We start from the raw sequence: 15,216 nt of genomic DNA, 5'->3' as shown, positions 1-15,216 counted from the left end.
GACTTGTGTTTATGTCTTACTTTTTTTTATTTTTAAAATGGAATGTAAGAAGTAAGTATGGCTCATTAGGAGGATTAACTTCTCATGATTAGACACGTTATTTACATTTTAAAAAATCTGCACGATCACATGCCACAGTTACAGTGTGATTTAAAGGTTACATTGTATAAGAATGAAAGGGATGTCATAACACTGTGAAAGACAAGAAATAAAAAAGGACAGAGTTGTAAGAGGGTTAAATCTGATGGGTGCTCATTTCTAACAATTCTGGACCGCGTTCTTTAAATGTGGTCTAACTCAGGTTAACATGATGTTAGCCGGCTAAAGCCAGTGATGGCAGCATCTGCAGCCAGAATCAGGTCAGTTTATTTGACCCTATTCTGAGGCGTAATTCATCCTGAGTTTCAGCCAGGAGCAACCTGATGTATTTCATCTCTCGTTTGAGCCGAAACTGGGCCAGGTCACTTTTCGCTAGTGGCCAAGTTATGGCAGTGTCAGCAGCCGAAATAAAGCTAGTTTATTTGGCCCTATTCTGAGGCGTCATTTATACCAAGTGTCAGCCGAGTGGTGCAACCGGACATGGCCTAATTTCCTCTTGTGTGCTAACTTTGGGCTGATGCCGGGCCAGGACTTTTTTTTTTTTTTTTTTTTTTCCTTCAGATTATTTTTGTGACATTTTGCTTTCATTGGACAGGAAAGCTTTACGCCTGGTTTCCACTTACATATGTGACTGGTGTTTGTAAATATATAGATGATGCCTCTAGTGTCCGATGCAAGGAAGAGCATTTCTTTACAGATTGTTAGAAACCTGACAGAAACTAACTGTAGCCTTGGAGTAGAGGTTAATTTTGTCCACGTTTCACCATCTTGCACTTTGGTATATGTGCTTGGAACATTACAGGGACAGAAACAAGACAAATATTGTATGGTAACAAATAAGTGAAGATGTTGGCCTGCCAGGTACATGGTATGTTTTTTAAATATTTCATGGAAAAAGTTGTATGAACAGCTTAATGAGTCACAATGACAGTTAGACTGTAAATAATATATAACCATATTTTAGCAGAATAACATTACTCAGATTCACAATGTGTTAAAACTGGATAAACAAGTTCTTTTTAATCAAACAAACTCACTTGAAAATCAACACAGGCAACTGAACTGAAGGAAACAACCAATTAGCTAGTTAGCAGCCTGTTAGCTAAGCTAGCACACTGTCATACGGTTTCTGTGAAATCCACTGAAAAAGTTAAATTTTTTGAATGAACTCAATGCAAATTTGGGACAGAAATATAACGGAGGGGAGGGGATGAGTTTCGCAGGCACATCCGATATCAGTTTATAATCTGAGATTCCCATGGGAATGAATGGATTCCTGGTTAACTCATCGCAGTACACATACGAAAATGGAAACGAGGCATTGGAGTGAAAGGGGGAAAGAGAGAGAGGGTGCATGACCCACAGCAAAGGTCTGTGGGTTGAAATTGAACCTGCAGGCGGGTGTGGCACAGACAGAGCCTTTGTACATGGGATGCCCGATCTACCAGACAAGCTAGTGGGCTCTCAGGCCAGGTCGGTTTTTTGAGAACAGCCAAGGTAGCCAGAATCAGGAAGATTTAATTGGTTCTGCTGCATCATTCATCCGAATCTCAGTCAAGTCAGGCAACCGCACATGGTCTGACATATTTCTTCTGGTTATTGTGAATAAATTTTGAAATAACGGCATAATGATCAGCACTCAGTATTACTGTCCGAGAGCTGATCGAATGATTGTATTTATAATTGGCAGGCATTGCACAGCTGTTGCGGCCCCTTTCACTGCAGCTATGCATTAGTTACTTTAAAGCTGAGGGACCACATTCTAAGTAATACATGAAACATACATAACATAATGAAACCTGCCTAAATCCCCATAAAGCACAAAAACCCTAGAGATTACATTGATTGTACAGATTGTGGGTCAGATTTCCAGAAAACTCAGCCCAGTAATCAATTGCATTGAAATAATTTACCTATCATTTCAGAAACTGAGCAAAAATGTTTTCTGGTTTCACTGATCATAAACTTTTAGTTTAATATATTTCTTTTGTGTCTCACACTGTGTTTGGATTGTTTATATCTGGTCATGTGCTCAAAGGAATTATTTGGTCTATTTTGTCTGGTTTACATATTTTACTCTATGTAAAATTATATGTAAAAAAAAAAAAAAGTACCATTTATGTAATTAAATAAAACTGAGATGAAAAGACTATGAGAATTTATTTAACTATAGCTCATAGAATTTACCTGATTTAATAAAATGTATTGAATATTTAAAATATTTGAAATACATATGCAAGTAAATTAGGTACATTTGATGAACTACAGTTACATAAACTCTCATAGTCTTTTCATCTCAGTTTGATTTGATTTAATCACATAAATGGTGATTGTTTGGTTTATGTTAGAATTACTTGACTCAGTTGGATGGAAACTTGATATGTACTTGAAATACCTTAACATTACAAAATAGACCAAATCATTCCTTAAAGTAAATGTATTTTCCTCTTTATTATAAAATCTGAGCTGTAATAAAAACATAAAAATATCTTAGTGATATACATGTACTCACCTAAATTCACACCTCTTTTGACACTGTTCGATGAACTTGCTGCTTTCAGTCAATAAATTCACATAATCTGACTCTCTGGGACGAGCTCGACATACACACCTATGTTTTTGGTTCATTTGTGAGAAATTGATTAGAAATTTAAGTGATTTACAGTAAAGGACAAAGTGTTTGGGGGTACGAGGAACCAGTGACATGACTGGAAGGCAACATAAAGAAAGAAAAACTTAAATATAAAATAAAAATAAAAGGACAACATGTACAGTAAGGCAGTGTCAAGATAATGAAGAGGGCTATTGATCATCGAACACGCTGTGTTTGCAGGTGGGAAGTAGGTGAGGGATAACAATGTCAGAAATGTGATTCTTATTTTTTGTGATTCCTATTCCAAAAAAAAAAAATAAATCACTTTTTTATACCTTGCCACCAGTGACAGCTGTGGCAGGAGGCATTATTTTTTCAGGCTGTCCATTTGTCTCATTCTTGTAAACGTAATATCTCAATGCCTCGAGGAAATTTCTTTAAATATGGCACAAATGTCAACATGAACTCAATGATGAATTGGTTAGATTTTGATGGACACAGGTCAAAGTTCAAGGTCACTGTGACCTCATCTGTCTCATACTTGCAAATGCATTATCTCAAGAACACCTTGATGGATTTTTTTTTTCAAATTTGGCACTAACATTCACTTGGACTCAACAATGAACTAATTAGGATTTAGTGGTCAAGGGTCAAGGTCACTGTCACCTCACAAAACATGTTATTGGCCATAAGTCAAGAATTCATATGCTAATTATGAAAATATTTCACACAAATGTCTAATAGTATAAAATTCTGAGGTAATGACATTTTATATCCAAATGGTCAAAGGTTAACTTCACTGTGACATCATAATATTCTGCATGAAACACTTTTCTGGCCAATATTCAAGGTCATAACTTAGAACAGAAGGGGAGACATTTGGTCAGATGCTGAATTAGTGACACTAATCTTGGGTATCCACCTTGAAACTGCTGATTGTATTGACCCTTTTACCGTTAGTAAACAGTATGGAGTTTTTTGGTGGGCGGAGTTTAGCTGGAGGCAAAACAGCTCGCTACAAAAAATTAGCTAGCCCTAGCTAGCAAGTTCTTTTGGCTTGTTTTAGACAATGGAGGAAGATGATGCAAGTGGTGCATTCAGAAATACCCATTCTGAGTGCTGGAGTGCACTCTGGCACAAACTGAACCATTCGTAAATTCAGAGCACTGCATTCTCAGAGTGGCAGAGTGCTCTAGGCACTCTGTCCGGGGAGACGGTGCAGCAGAGCACATAGAGGACTGAATGTGTGATTAACTTCACAGTTTATTTATTCATATAGAAATACAACGCTCTGTTTTTCCGACCAACAGAGCTCTCATTTTAGTGTAGAGCGTCAGACTGAATTTACAAACGCACCATAGCAGGTCACTCACTCTCTGGGACTGCGAGGGTTACTTAAAAAAGTGAACATTGCCCAAAGGGCCCAGACTGGCCAACCCGTATGCTCTCACTCAGTGGATGGATGATTTGACAGGATTGCTGAAGGTGGGATGGCCGGCTTTGTGGTTGATTACTGTGCCAATATTACAAAGGAGGACGACACTTGAACGGTTTCCTCCAGTTCGTTTTGCTATCGAAGCTAATGTTAGCTAATGTGCTAAAACGTTAGTGTTACGGAGAAATCCAATGTTTCTCTTAAGACTAGAGTTCAGAGATGGGACCAAGTCACACATGTACAAGTCTCAAGTAGGTCTCAAGTCGAGTCCTGTAATAGGTCAAGTCAAGTCCAAGTCAAGTCACCTTATTACTGTAATTTTACCTGCAGAATCTGATCTTAATAAAGTGAAAAGACAAGATAGAAGTAACTGTCAGTAAACATTGACTTCATCGCTGCAATGTTTACTTTGCGGGGACCCCCATGCGCGCGCGCACACACGCGCGCGCACACACACACACACACACACACACACACACACACACACACACACACACACTAACCAAGGCAGCGGCCAAAATCACCCATTTAGCTCGTTTAACCCTGTGTTGCTCATTCATAAAACGTACAGCCGGTCTTGTGATGAACCGGTCGGAATGTTCGCTCACGTTTTCTGGGGTTAATGTTAGCAAATAAATTAGAAAAACAAGTTCCACCAAACCGAACCCCCACCCCACCCCACCCCCGTATCGTATCAAGCTAACGTTAGCTAACTACCGACTAACCAGATAATATTAGCTAATTGACAAGCACTTACTGGGCAGAATGGCTCTTCAAATGACGAACAAAGTTTGAAGTTGTCGCTTGGCTGTCCGAGATGTTTATGCCGCATGTCTTGCACTGTGCTGTTCGTCTTTTGCCATCATAATGGTAATTCCGAAAGCCGAAGACGATGACTCTCGGTACCCCTCCCGCTGACATGTTGATGCCTATCTGATATAAGAGGGCGTGTTTCTCCAATAAACACGTAAGGTACGTAGAGAGGGCATGACTGATTGACAGGGGAGTGATCCAATCATGACAACGCCATTCTCAGCCTGCGCTCCTACCGGGTAATCGACATTATTTTTTAAATGAATTTATTAATTTTATATTCTAACCGAAAACATGATGTGAATAACACTCAAGTCATTCAAGTCATTGTGTCTCAAGTCAAGTCAAGTCCCGAGTCTTTCACTTCCAAGTCCGAGTCAAGTCTCAAGTTTTTTTATTTTTTGTCAAGTCACAAGTCATCAAAACAGCGACTCGAGTCGACTCGAGTCCAAGTCACAATGACTCGAGTCCCCATCTCTGCTAGAGTTGTACCGATACTGATACCATTATCGGAAATGCCTCCGATACTGCCTACAATGTGGTATCGGGTATCGGCGAGTACAGCCTATGACCAATCCGATACCACGTAATGCCTCCCACGCATACGCACGCTACAGGCAAACAAAATGGAAAGGGAGCAGAGTTTAAAAAGCATTCTACTGTAGCCTTTAAAATATCTTTTTTTACCAAATTGTGTGGCTGCACTTTAACCTGTGTCTTGATCTGTGTCAACACTGGATAATAATTTAAAAAAGTTTTATGGCATTCATTTTACTATTATGTATTTATTTCTTAATATTTTACATAGAGTTTTAGGAGTTGAGGCATACAACAATTCATATCCTATTCATTTTTTCATTTACGCGCTGGTATTGGATAGGTACTCGGTATCGGCAGATACCTAAGGTTCAGGGATTGGAATTGGTATCGGGAAGGAAAAAGTGGTATCGTACATCCCTACTTAAGACCCTTCCAATTTCTGATTAGGTGGACATAATAACCCTTAATACACATGAAGTCATTCATCCCTACAACAGTAAATACTTTTTCCCTAACCTGATATTAAGTGTGCACTGCACATGTGAGCATTTTAATGATCACCTCTGTCCGATCATTTTGTCCTATGGCATTTAACTACCCTGGTTCCAGACCATAGACCCCGCCCACTCAACTGAGTAGGCTTGCATCTCTGGTCTGGCACACTGCAATGAATTTGCGATTTATCTCATCCAAACGATGGACGGACCAATGAACGCCGGGGGTGTGGGCGGGTCTAGCGATTAGCCAATCAGCGCCATGCTGATGTCAAGCTGTACGCTGGTGGGTAACTGGTGAGGATAGCAACAATGGCAACTGCTACAGATCCTACAGACTATTGAGGTATTTCGCCACTACTCGCGTTAATGGAGGGCCAAATTAAGGAAGCTGCTGAACTGGATTAACGGCGATGCAGCTGGGCATGCACGACAACGGCTAGCATTTAACCGGCAGCCGGTATGTGATAAAATTTAAGTTTTGAGCCATGACTCCTTCTATTCTGGCTCCCAATAACACAGCAAGACGACATTTTAAGACTCCTATGTAGCCTACAGCCCTGTGGTGGTGAGTGGTGTTTCGCCTCCAGCTAAAGAAAAGGCCCCAAAAGGGTCTATGAATCTTCTGTGTTGTTGGGGTGAAGATGTGTGTGAAGCATCCATGTTTTCACAGACATGGATGTACACTTTAAGTGCAACTTGACTGGTTTGCAGAGGCATGTGACGCTGAGGTGGTAATCCTGGTTTCCATTTAAAAATGTGAAGGTTTCTCTTCATGACTTTGGACAGTGTGGCACAGCTCATAATAATTCCAACCTTGATGAAGAAGAAGGGAAAAAGTGTGAGGGAGGCTACACTATAGGTTACCATGTTACTGGCAGCTTTCTGCAGTCATGTGAATATCAGAGCCCTGAGACAAATAGAAGTAATTCTTCATACAAAAACAAAAACACTATGAAGCGAATGGTAAGATTCCCTCAGTACAGGGGGAGCCGGTCTTTCTGAATTTAGAGATTTTTTAAATAATATAAATAATAAGCACAGGTGTGTCAGGCTAGTTTTAATACTGTCTTTAAATACGTTTTTATTTTTATTTAACAAACATCTTGAGGAGATTTTAGGAATGTTAATATAAAATTAGGATTCTCTTTGTAAAGGCTCCTTCACATTGTAAACATCAGTATTTATAGTAATTGGGCTAAAACATGCATTTAACTCTGTGTGTGTGTGTGTGTGTGTCAGTCAGACAGCGGTGTGCAGGGGAGTCCCTGTGGTGTGTGAGGGGGAGTGTTCAGAGGAGGAGGACAGGGAGTGGGAGGAGGCTTCTCTCTGCAACTCCTCCACCCTCCTCTGGAGCTCTGCTCTCAGCATCAGCAGCTCCTTCAGCGTCTGGTGCACCGGCACCTGAAACATACGTCACACAATCACACTGTCAGTAACTGAAGCGTTCCTCTGCATGGATAACAACATGATAACAAACCAGCATGCAGGTTTTAACTGCCCCTACATATCCAACACTTATGGTTTAGTTTAAAGTGGGAAACCTTGTAGTCTCTACAACAAAGCATTATAGCCTCTATGCAGTGATAGAGTTGGCGGCTGTAGTTCGGTAGACAGAAAATAGTTCCTACATGAAACTGCTCACAACAAAGTCTGGATTATCTTGAGTAATCGGGTCATGATCTCTGGAAAGAGACTTTGCTGCTGAGTTTTTCAAATGTGTTTTTTCGGCATTTTTAGCACCACAAGCTGAGTGCCATCTGGTTCCATTATACTGGAGAGAAGGCAGACATCTCTACGGCCGATATCACCAACACTCTGCAACTCAAACCAAAACATTCTAGACTGATAACCAATGGTCAGAGGGAAAATATGTATTTTTGATTTTGGGGTGAACTGTCCCTTTAATGCCCCATCTTCCATCGCCTCCCACAGAGCACGTACCTGTGGTCTCATGCGAGGGTTCCAGCGGGCGTAGTAGGCGGTCCACAGCTCCAGATGTCTTGAGGAAACCAGTGGATACAGAACGTGGTGCTCATAGTCCACATAGAAGGGGTTGGTGAAGTCCTCAGGTTGGCTTGTAGGGGACAGCATTGAACAGTCAGAGAATCACTCCTACTTCACTACATCACTTTTGTCAAGGTGGTGAAAAACTTACCTGTTAATGTAGGACCACAGGGACACTGTCTTGGTCTGTACCTCCTGCACAGGACAGAAGAAGAGTTTGATGTGACATGGCTCTTACAGACCCATCACCCCTGTTAACAGAAGAATGGCACGTACCTTGGATGCCCTCTCCTGTTCACTGTTATAGAGGAATGTACCAAACAGACAGCTGTAGAGGTGGTCCAGCACTGTGATCAGGAACAACTCATTGAACTCAAAGGCTGACGGGAACTGCAGGGGAAAAAAAGTGATGACTGATAAGTAAAGAGTGGCAGCTTCTAAATGCCTACAATTGATATGAAAATGCATAATGTACTCAGGTTTGGTTCTTGAATAAGTAGTTGTTCAGGATTTGAAGCCACTAGAGACTGACCTGGCGAGTCATTTGCCAAACACAGTCGATGAACTGGACGAAGAGAGGTGAGCGTTCTGAGTTAGCATGGTTCTCATCACCGTGACCCACGCGCTGCAACAAAGAAAATACTTTCAATGGACATGCAGTAACATTCAGAGGCCAAGAATGGCCTTGCTTGCAATTGTATTTTTAATGCCACTATCTCAAGGTCATGAGTTAATTATTTCTTTATCTCGAGATAAAGCTTGTTTTCTTGTGAAAACCGGTTAATTTATGTCAGTTCTTGAGAAAACAAAAGGCAGATTTCTAGACACGACATCTATTGCACGTCTGTCCGTCCTGGAAGAGGGATCCCTCCTCAGTTGCTCTTCCTGAGGTTTCTACCGTTTTTTTTCCCCGTTAAAGGGGTTTTTTTTGGGGAGTTTTTCCTTATCCGCTGTGAGGGTCATAAGGACAGAGGGATGTCGTATGCTGTAAAGCCCTGTGAGGCAAATTGTGATTTGTGATATTGGGCATTATAAATAAAATTGAATTGAATTGAATTGAATAGAGATAACGATATAATTTTATCACAAGAAAACGTTCTTTAATCTCAAGATCACGGGTTAAAATTTCATTATCTCAGAATAACAAAGCTTGTTGCCTTGTGATAATGGGTTCATTTATGTCGATAAACAGAAGGCCAAATTTCATATGATAAATTATCTCAAGAAATTGTCCTTTTGTTTTCCCTCATTACAATAATTACGCAAACAACGGCTCACTTGACTGCAATATCTGTATTCCATCATCTTGAGAAAACAAAGTTGTTTTTTGTGATAAAGTATCTCATTATCTTGAGAAATCTGTCTTTTGTTTTCTCAAAAATCGACATTAATTATCCCCAGTGTTTTACAGATCAAGAATTTATCACCATTGTTTCTGGGTGTGCAAAATAATTTCTGCATTCTAGGCCTCCTCCTAATTGCTCACAAGTTAACTACACATTACTGCATCAAAGATGAGCTCTTTCATATTTGTACATTCATATTATTTGTGTTATGTGATATTTGTTTAAAATCAATAAAATATGCTTAAAAAAATCAGGTTTCAACATGTAAATACACGTCTGGCAGCAGCCGATTTCAAAGTCATGCTAGTAGTTACAATGGCAACATTTGCTTTAGTGGACTAAGTTTTCGTCATAAAGGATGATGTAACGGTGAGATCATCAGAGTAACTGTTCCTTACAGCAGCAAACTTGTGTCCAAAGCTAACCCACTCCTTCTCCACCAGAACCTGCAAACATATACATACAGCACATTATTATGTTGTACAGATGAAGACTACAGTGTACAGTTGATGTTGTGATGCAGTGTGTGTGACCTGGAATCCTCTGAGAGTGCGGTAGTGACTGTCGAGCATCAGCATAGCCAGCGAGGTGAGCTGAGCTGTCCGGTCCCAGCCGTCACTACAGTGAACCACCACTGACGTCTTCCCAGACTCTAGCTTATCAGCTATCTTTGCTGCTCCTGCTAATAGTAGCTACACACACACACACACACACACACACAGTTGAGTGGGCTGTCAGTGATAGATATTTATGATACATTCTCTGTCTATGTTCTATAGTGATAAAAAAACAATTATTCTTTATAGTGTGATGTACCCGTATGTACTCCAGCCAGTGTGTTTGGTCAATAGCAGAGTGCCAGTGGGCTTCATCTATGGTGGGATAAACCACATCCTTCATCTTCCTCAGAGACTCCCTCATCACATGGATGTTGGGGATTTCCAGGAAGTTCAACTCCACGTTTGAATAAAAACTCTCACTTTCATACCCTCCATCCTTTGCCTACATGTGGTGGAGGCAGCAGGGGAGGAGGAGGAGGAGGCAAGAGTGGAGGGATTGACAAGAGAGAGAGAACAAAATTAGTCAGCATGTAATACGAAGGTGAGGAGAGAGGCAAGCTAGATGTGTGCTGTACCTTGTTGGTGTCTGCTACACTATTCTGCCGGGCGTCAAATATGGTGAGCTTGTGGGACTGGGCGTTGGCATCCATGATGATTTGGAGGAAGCGTTCATCCTCTTTACAGCGACGGTCTAAAGGTCCGACTAACGGCTGGCTACAGCGTATGATGGTGGCCTGAGACTCTGGGTGAATCCAGGACAAGACCTGCAGGGAGAGCAGGGCAAGGTCAGGACACACATATACTATCTTTCTGCCACAAATGTGGATTAATCCACTGCTGAAAATAGTCCCGAAAAAATGCACTGTTCCCTCATGTTTGAGTAACATTAAAAAAAAAAAACAGTGTCTGGATTTTTTTTTTTAAATGAAACTTTATTTTCGTGAGGTGTTTTGTGAGATGTAAATCCTCTGTAGAAACCAATGAGCTTGAGTGGCCTAGCTGAGGTCATACCTCAAAACCTAATACTGAAACTCAGTACTAAAAGACAGTAGTAGGAGTTTGTAACATCTGTCATAATTAGCATATGTCTTCTTGAGTTATGGCCAAAACATATTTTGTGAGGCTACCTTTGACCTTCAACCACAAGTTTATTTTTCAGTTCACCAGTTTAGTTTATTCTTCACATTCACAAGAATGAGACAGTTGTAACGTAACACTAGCCTTTAACCAATGACCACCAAATACTAATCAGTTTATCGTTGAGTCCAAGTGGACATTTGTGCCAAAATTGAAGAAATTCCCTTGAGGCATCACAAGCATGAGACGGATGTACAGACAACCTTAAAACATAGTGCCTCCGGCCGCAGCTATCTTAACAACACAAAGTGGTGGTGCTCATGGAAACACCTACTTGTTTGTCCACGGTAGCGCCATATTGATACAAAATGAAAGTAACTTTAAGTTACTTTAATAAGAGGTCATTTGCATTCTTTTTTTCATATTTTGAGACAGATGTACAAATCCTGTACACATTAACAAATTTAAATATACACAAACACACTGAGAGACAGTTTCTGAACTTTGCATGCACTTTGGCAAATGAAACAGCTATAATACTGACCCCAGTCTATGGTAATATTAAGCAGCTTGGACAACTGTAGCAGAGAGAGGATGAACATGGTTTGACAGATTATTTTGTTAACTGCTGTTTGCAAAGGTGGTATTAAACTGTCTCGGCATCAAACTCTCTGTCAGTGGGCATGTGAGCGTCTCAGACTGACCGGTATGCGATGCTTGGCTCTAAACACGGCCACCCGTCTGATGTCTTCATCTGTGATGTTGGTGGGGATGACCACGACGGAGGGATAGGTGTCACAGAGCTCGTAGGTGCTGTTCATCTTGCTGATGGTCCAGCTCTCATTAGGGAGACCCTGACAGAACACATCCGACCAAGGAACCATAAGGACAAAGTATATTCCATACAGCAGTGCTATACAATGTTTCCTGTGGAATGGGAGGTTTGTTGTGGGATTCATTGATACTAATTTGTATTTCACAGCACTAACCTCATCAGTACCACAGCAGAGTCATCAGTCCAAGTTTCTTCTCTATGAAAGTACTGATTTTCATTCATTAATTATTTCTAGTTGCCCTCATTATGCACTGTAAGCTACTGTCAATCAAACGCAACACTTCCTGTACAAGCATTTCACATTACAAAAAACTGGCACAGTGGAACCTTTAGGAAATTATTAGTGAATAATAAAAACAGTATTTGTGTTTGGAAGAGAAGATGAAAGCAGCAAAGAGGTGATCTTGATATAACTCTGTTGATTAACTGATGGAATTCATGAAGTGTACACACAAATTGTGTTGTTGAGATGGACCAAACAGCAACAGATTCTGTGTGTGTGTGTGTGTGTGTGTGTGTGTGTTACCTGGCGCCTGTACTCTGCTGTTGGGTCATACACCTTCCAGCCATCCACAGGAAACTGCTCTTTGTACAGGAAGGCAAACACGGGCTGCCACAGGAAGTCACAGGACATTATGTTAGCACTCAGTCACTATCAAATTTACATGCAGTTTATACATACTAGGGTTGGGTCGGTATGAGAAAAAAACGGTCCGGTTTTTGTAAAAAAAAAAAAAAAAACCCGCATCAAGTCGATAATACCGGATTTTCGCCAGTTGGGGGCGCAATTGACTCATTTAAAATAAAAAATGACCTTAGGACAACAGAGTGACCGTAACAAGTTGTTTCTTTTATTCCTTACAAATAAATTTTGCAGCTTACTCAATCAGTGCAAACAAGGGTTGCCTCCTTCATCTGGCTCAAAGCCAAAGTGTTGCCATAATGGCGCATTCCTTGATTTCGTCGAGAGTAAATTGTCCACCATTATCGACTCCCCGTCACTATTAAACAAACTCCAGGCTACAGTAGAGGCGCATGCGCACTCGCACCTCCTAGCTCAGTCCCCGCCCCACCCCCCCTCTCTCTCCTGCTTGCTGTGCGCTTGGTGAAGATGCAGTCACAGGTGCTCACAGACTCGGACTAACTATAAGCGGAGCGGACTACGTGTAAAAATGTCCGTGAAAAATCCCCGCGATGTGAAAAATACTTGCCTAACAGTCTTTTGTGTGACACTGGTGCGCGAAGCGAAGTCCGCGCGGTCTTGCTTTGCGCGCACAGGGCTTGCGGACGTCCACTTTTACCGGGCGGACCTCCGCGGTGGCGGCTCCGCGTACGTTCTGCCCGAGTATGCGGTCCGGTCGGTCTCAAAAAATAAAACCCGGTCCAAGACGGAGTACCGGACCGAATTGGTATTACCGAGAACCGACCCAACCCTAATACATACATACATACATACATACATACATATACACACACACACACACACACAACGCATTATATATGTATATATATATATATATATATATATATATATATATATACACATATATATATATATATATATATATATATATATATATATATATATATGTATATATGTACACACACACACACACACACACAACAGTTAGTTCCGGCCCTGCAATCTGATTGGTCGAGAGACAGTAAAACCGTGACGATATTGCGATATTGGAGTACAACATCATGGTTATTTCACTGTGTATGTATCACTCAGCCTCACAGCTGATTGCAATCAACCATCAAATCAAAACTGATGGTTAGTGTCAGTTAGGTCAGCAGTTGCGTTGCATCCCTGGAAAAGTATTTAAACAAACTTCCACCAGATGCAAATGCCCTTTATCTGAAGCCCAGGATGACAGCAGCTCACACAGACAATATCTGGTACACTAAATCTCCACTGGGAATAAACTCACTCGCACAGATGCTGCCAAAGATGTGCAAAGAGGCGAGGACAACAACTATCTACACCAATCACAGCCTCAGGGCGACTGCCATACAGAAGCTGTCAGATGTGGGTCTTGAAGCTAGGGACATCATGACAGTGAGTGGGCACAGGTATGATGTTGTTTTAACATAACCTATGTGTAAAGTTAGTCTTCTAATTAGGAGTCAGGCCCTAAAATATACCTTTTGTCTTGCACATCTGAGAGCTTGTTAAAAAGCTACTACAAGCCATCCATGGAGAGCAGAAAACGATGGAGCAGCATACTGTCAGATCAGAAGGCAGTGTCGGCTGTGCCTGTGAAGCGACACTCCACCATGCAGTCACCAGAGACTTATTTCACCGGCTGCACAATTAATGGAAATGTGCAGATAAATGTGTATAAAGAGTAAGTGCCTGGCGCACCATGTCTGCGTTACATAGCAACGATGACATCGGAGTCCTGAGGGAACTATTTTTGTTGGCAGAAGACAAATAAAATGCTTAAATTATCTATTTTGTCCTCATTTTTCAACATTTCTTAATCAGCCTTGCTTATGTAACTGTTGAACTGTTGTATAAAAGTCACACTCGAGCTCATGATGTTATACTTGTATCTCGTCACGGCTGTGATTGTCTTCGGCACTTGGCCGAGTGTGATATTGCTTAAATTTATATATATATATATATATATATATATATATATATATATATATATATATATATATATATATATGTGTGTATATGTATGTGTGTGTATGTATATACAGTACAGGCCAAAAGTTTGGACACACCTTCTCATTCAATGCGTTTTCTTTATTTTCATGACTATTTACATTGTAGATTCTCACTGAAGGCATCAAAACTATGAATGAACACATGTGGACTTATGTACTTAACAAAAAAAGGTGAAATAACTGAAAACATGTTTTATATTCTAGTTTCTTCAAAATAGCCACCCTTTGCTCTGATTACTGCTTTGCACACTCTTGGCATTCTCTCCATGAGCTTCAAGAGGTAGTCACCTGAAATGGTCTCCACTTCACAGGTGTGCCTTATCAGGGTTAATTAGTGGAATTTCTTGCTTTATCAATGGGGTTGGGACCATCAGTTGTGTTGTGCAGAAGTCAGGTTAATACACAGCCGACAGCCCTATTGGACAACTGTTAAAATTCATATTATGGCAAGAACCAATCAGCTAACTAAAGAAAAACGAGTGGCCATCATTACTTTAAGAAATGAAGGTCAGTCAGTCCGGAAAATTGCAAAAACTTTAAATGTGTCCCCAAGTGGAGTCGCAAAAACCATCAAGCGCTACAACGAAACTGGCACACATGAGGACCGACCCAGGAAAGGAAGACCAAGAGTCACCTCTGCTTCTGAGGATAAGTTCATCCGAGTCACCAGCCTCAGAAATGGCAAGTTAACAGCAGCTCAGATCAGAGACCAGATGAATGCCACACAGAGTTCTAGCA

At 40.9% G+C, this 15,216-nt stretch overlaps 1 protein-coding gene across 6 annotated transcripts in view; it reads right to left on the bottom strand.

Moving 5' to 3' along the window:
- Positions 1-8: 8 nt before the first annotated feature.
- mtmr1a (myotubularin related protein 1a) overlaps positions 9-15,216 on the bottom strand; it is a 35,963-nt gene continuing 20,755 nt past the window's right edge. For all 6 annotated transcript variants that reach the window (XM_078164168.1, XM_033651550.2, XM_033651551.2 and 3 more), the window contains 11 exons: positions 12,326-12,409; positions 11,669-11,818; positions 10,463-10,651; positions 10,144-10,329; positions 9,861-10,019; positions 9,726-9,773; positions 8,514-8,606; positions 8,258-8,371; positions 8,133-8,176; positions 7,919-8,051; positions 9-7,378 (listed from right to left, as the gene is read on the bottom strand). In XM_078164168.1, coding sequence (XP_078020294.1) covers positions 7,217-7,378; positions 7,919-8,051; positions 8,133-8,176; positions 8,258-8,371; positions 8,514-8,606; positions 9,726-9,773; positions 9,861-10,019; positions 10,144-10,329; positions 10,463-10,651; positions 11,669-11,818; positions 12,326-12,409 — 1,362 coding nt within the window. In that variant the 3' untranslated portion in view covers positions 9-7,216. The remainder of the gene's footprint in view (positions 7,379-7,918; positions 8,052-8,132; positions 8,177-8,257; positions 8,372-8,513; positions 8,607-9,725; positions 9,774-9,860; positions 10,020-10,143; positions 10,330-10,462; positions 10,652-11,668; positions 11,819-12,325; positions 12,410-15,216) is intronic.

The sequence above is a fragment of the Epinephelus lanceolatus genome, chromosome 22 (genome assembly GCF_041903045.1).
Source record: "Epinephelus lanceolatus isolate andai-2023 chromosome 22, ASM4190304v1, whole genome shotgun sequence".
Lineage (NCBI taxonomy): Eukaryota > Metazoa > Chordata > Actinopteri > Perciformes > Serranidae > Epinephelus > Epinephelus lanceolatus.
The sequence above is the reverse complement of the archived record's forward strand: the minus strand, read 5'-3'. Positions and strand labels throughout refer to the sequence as shown.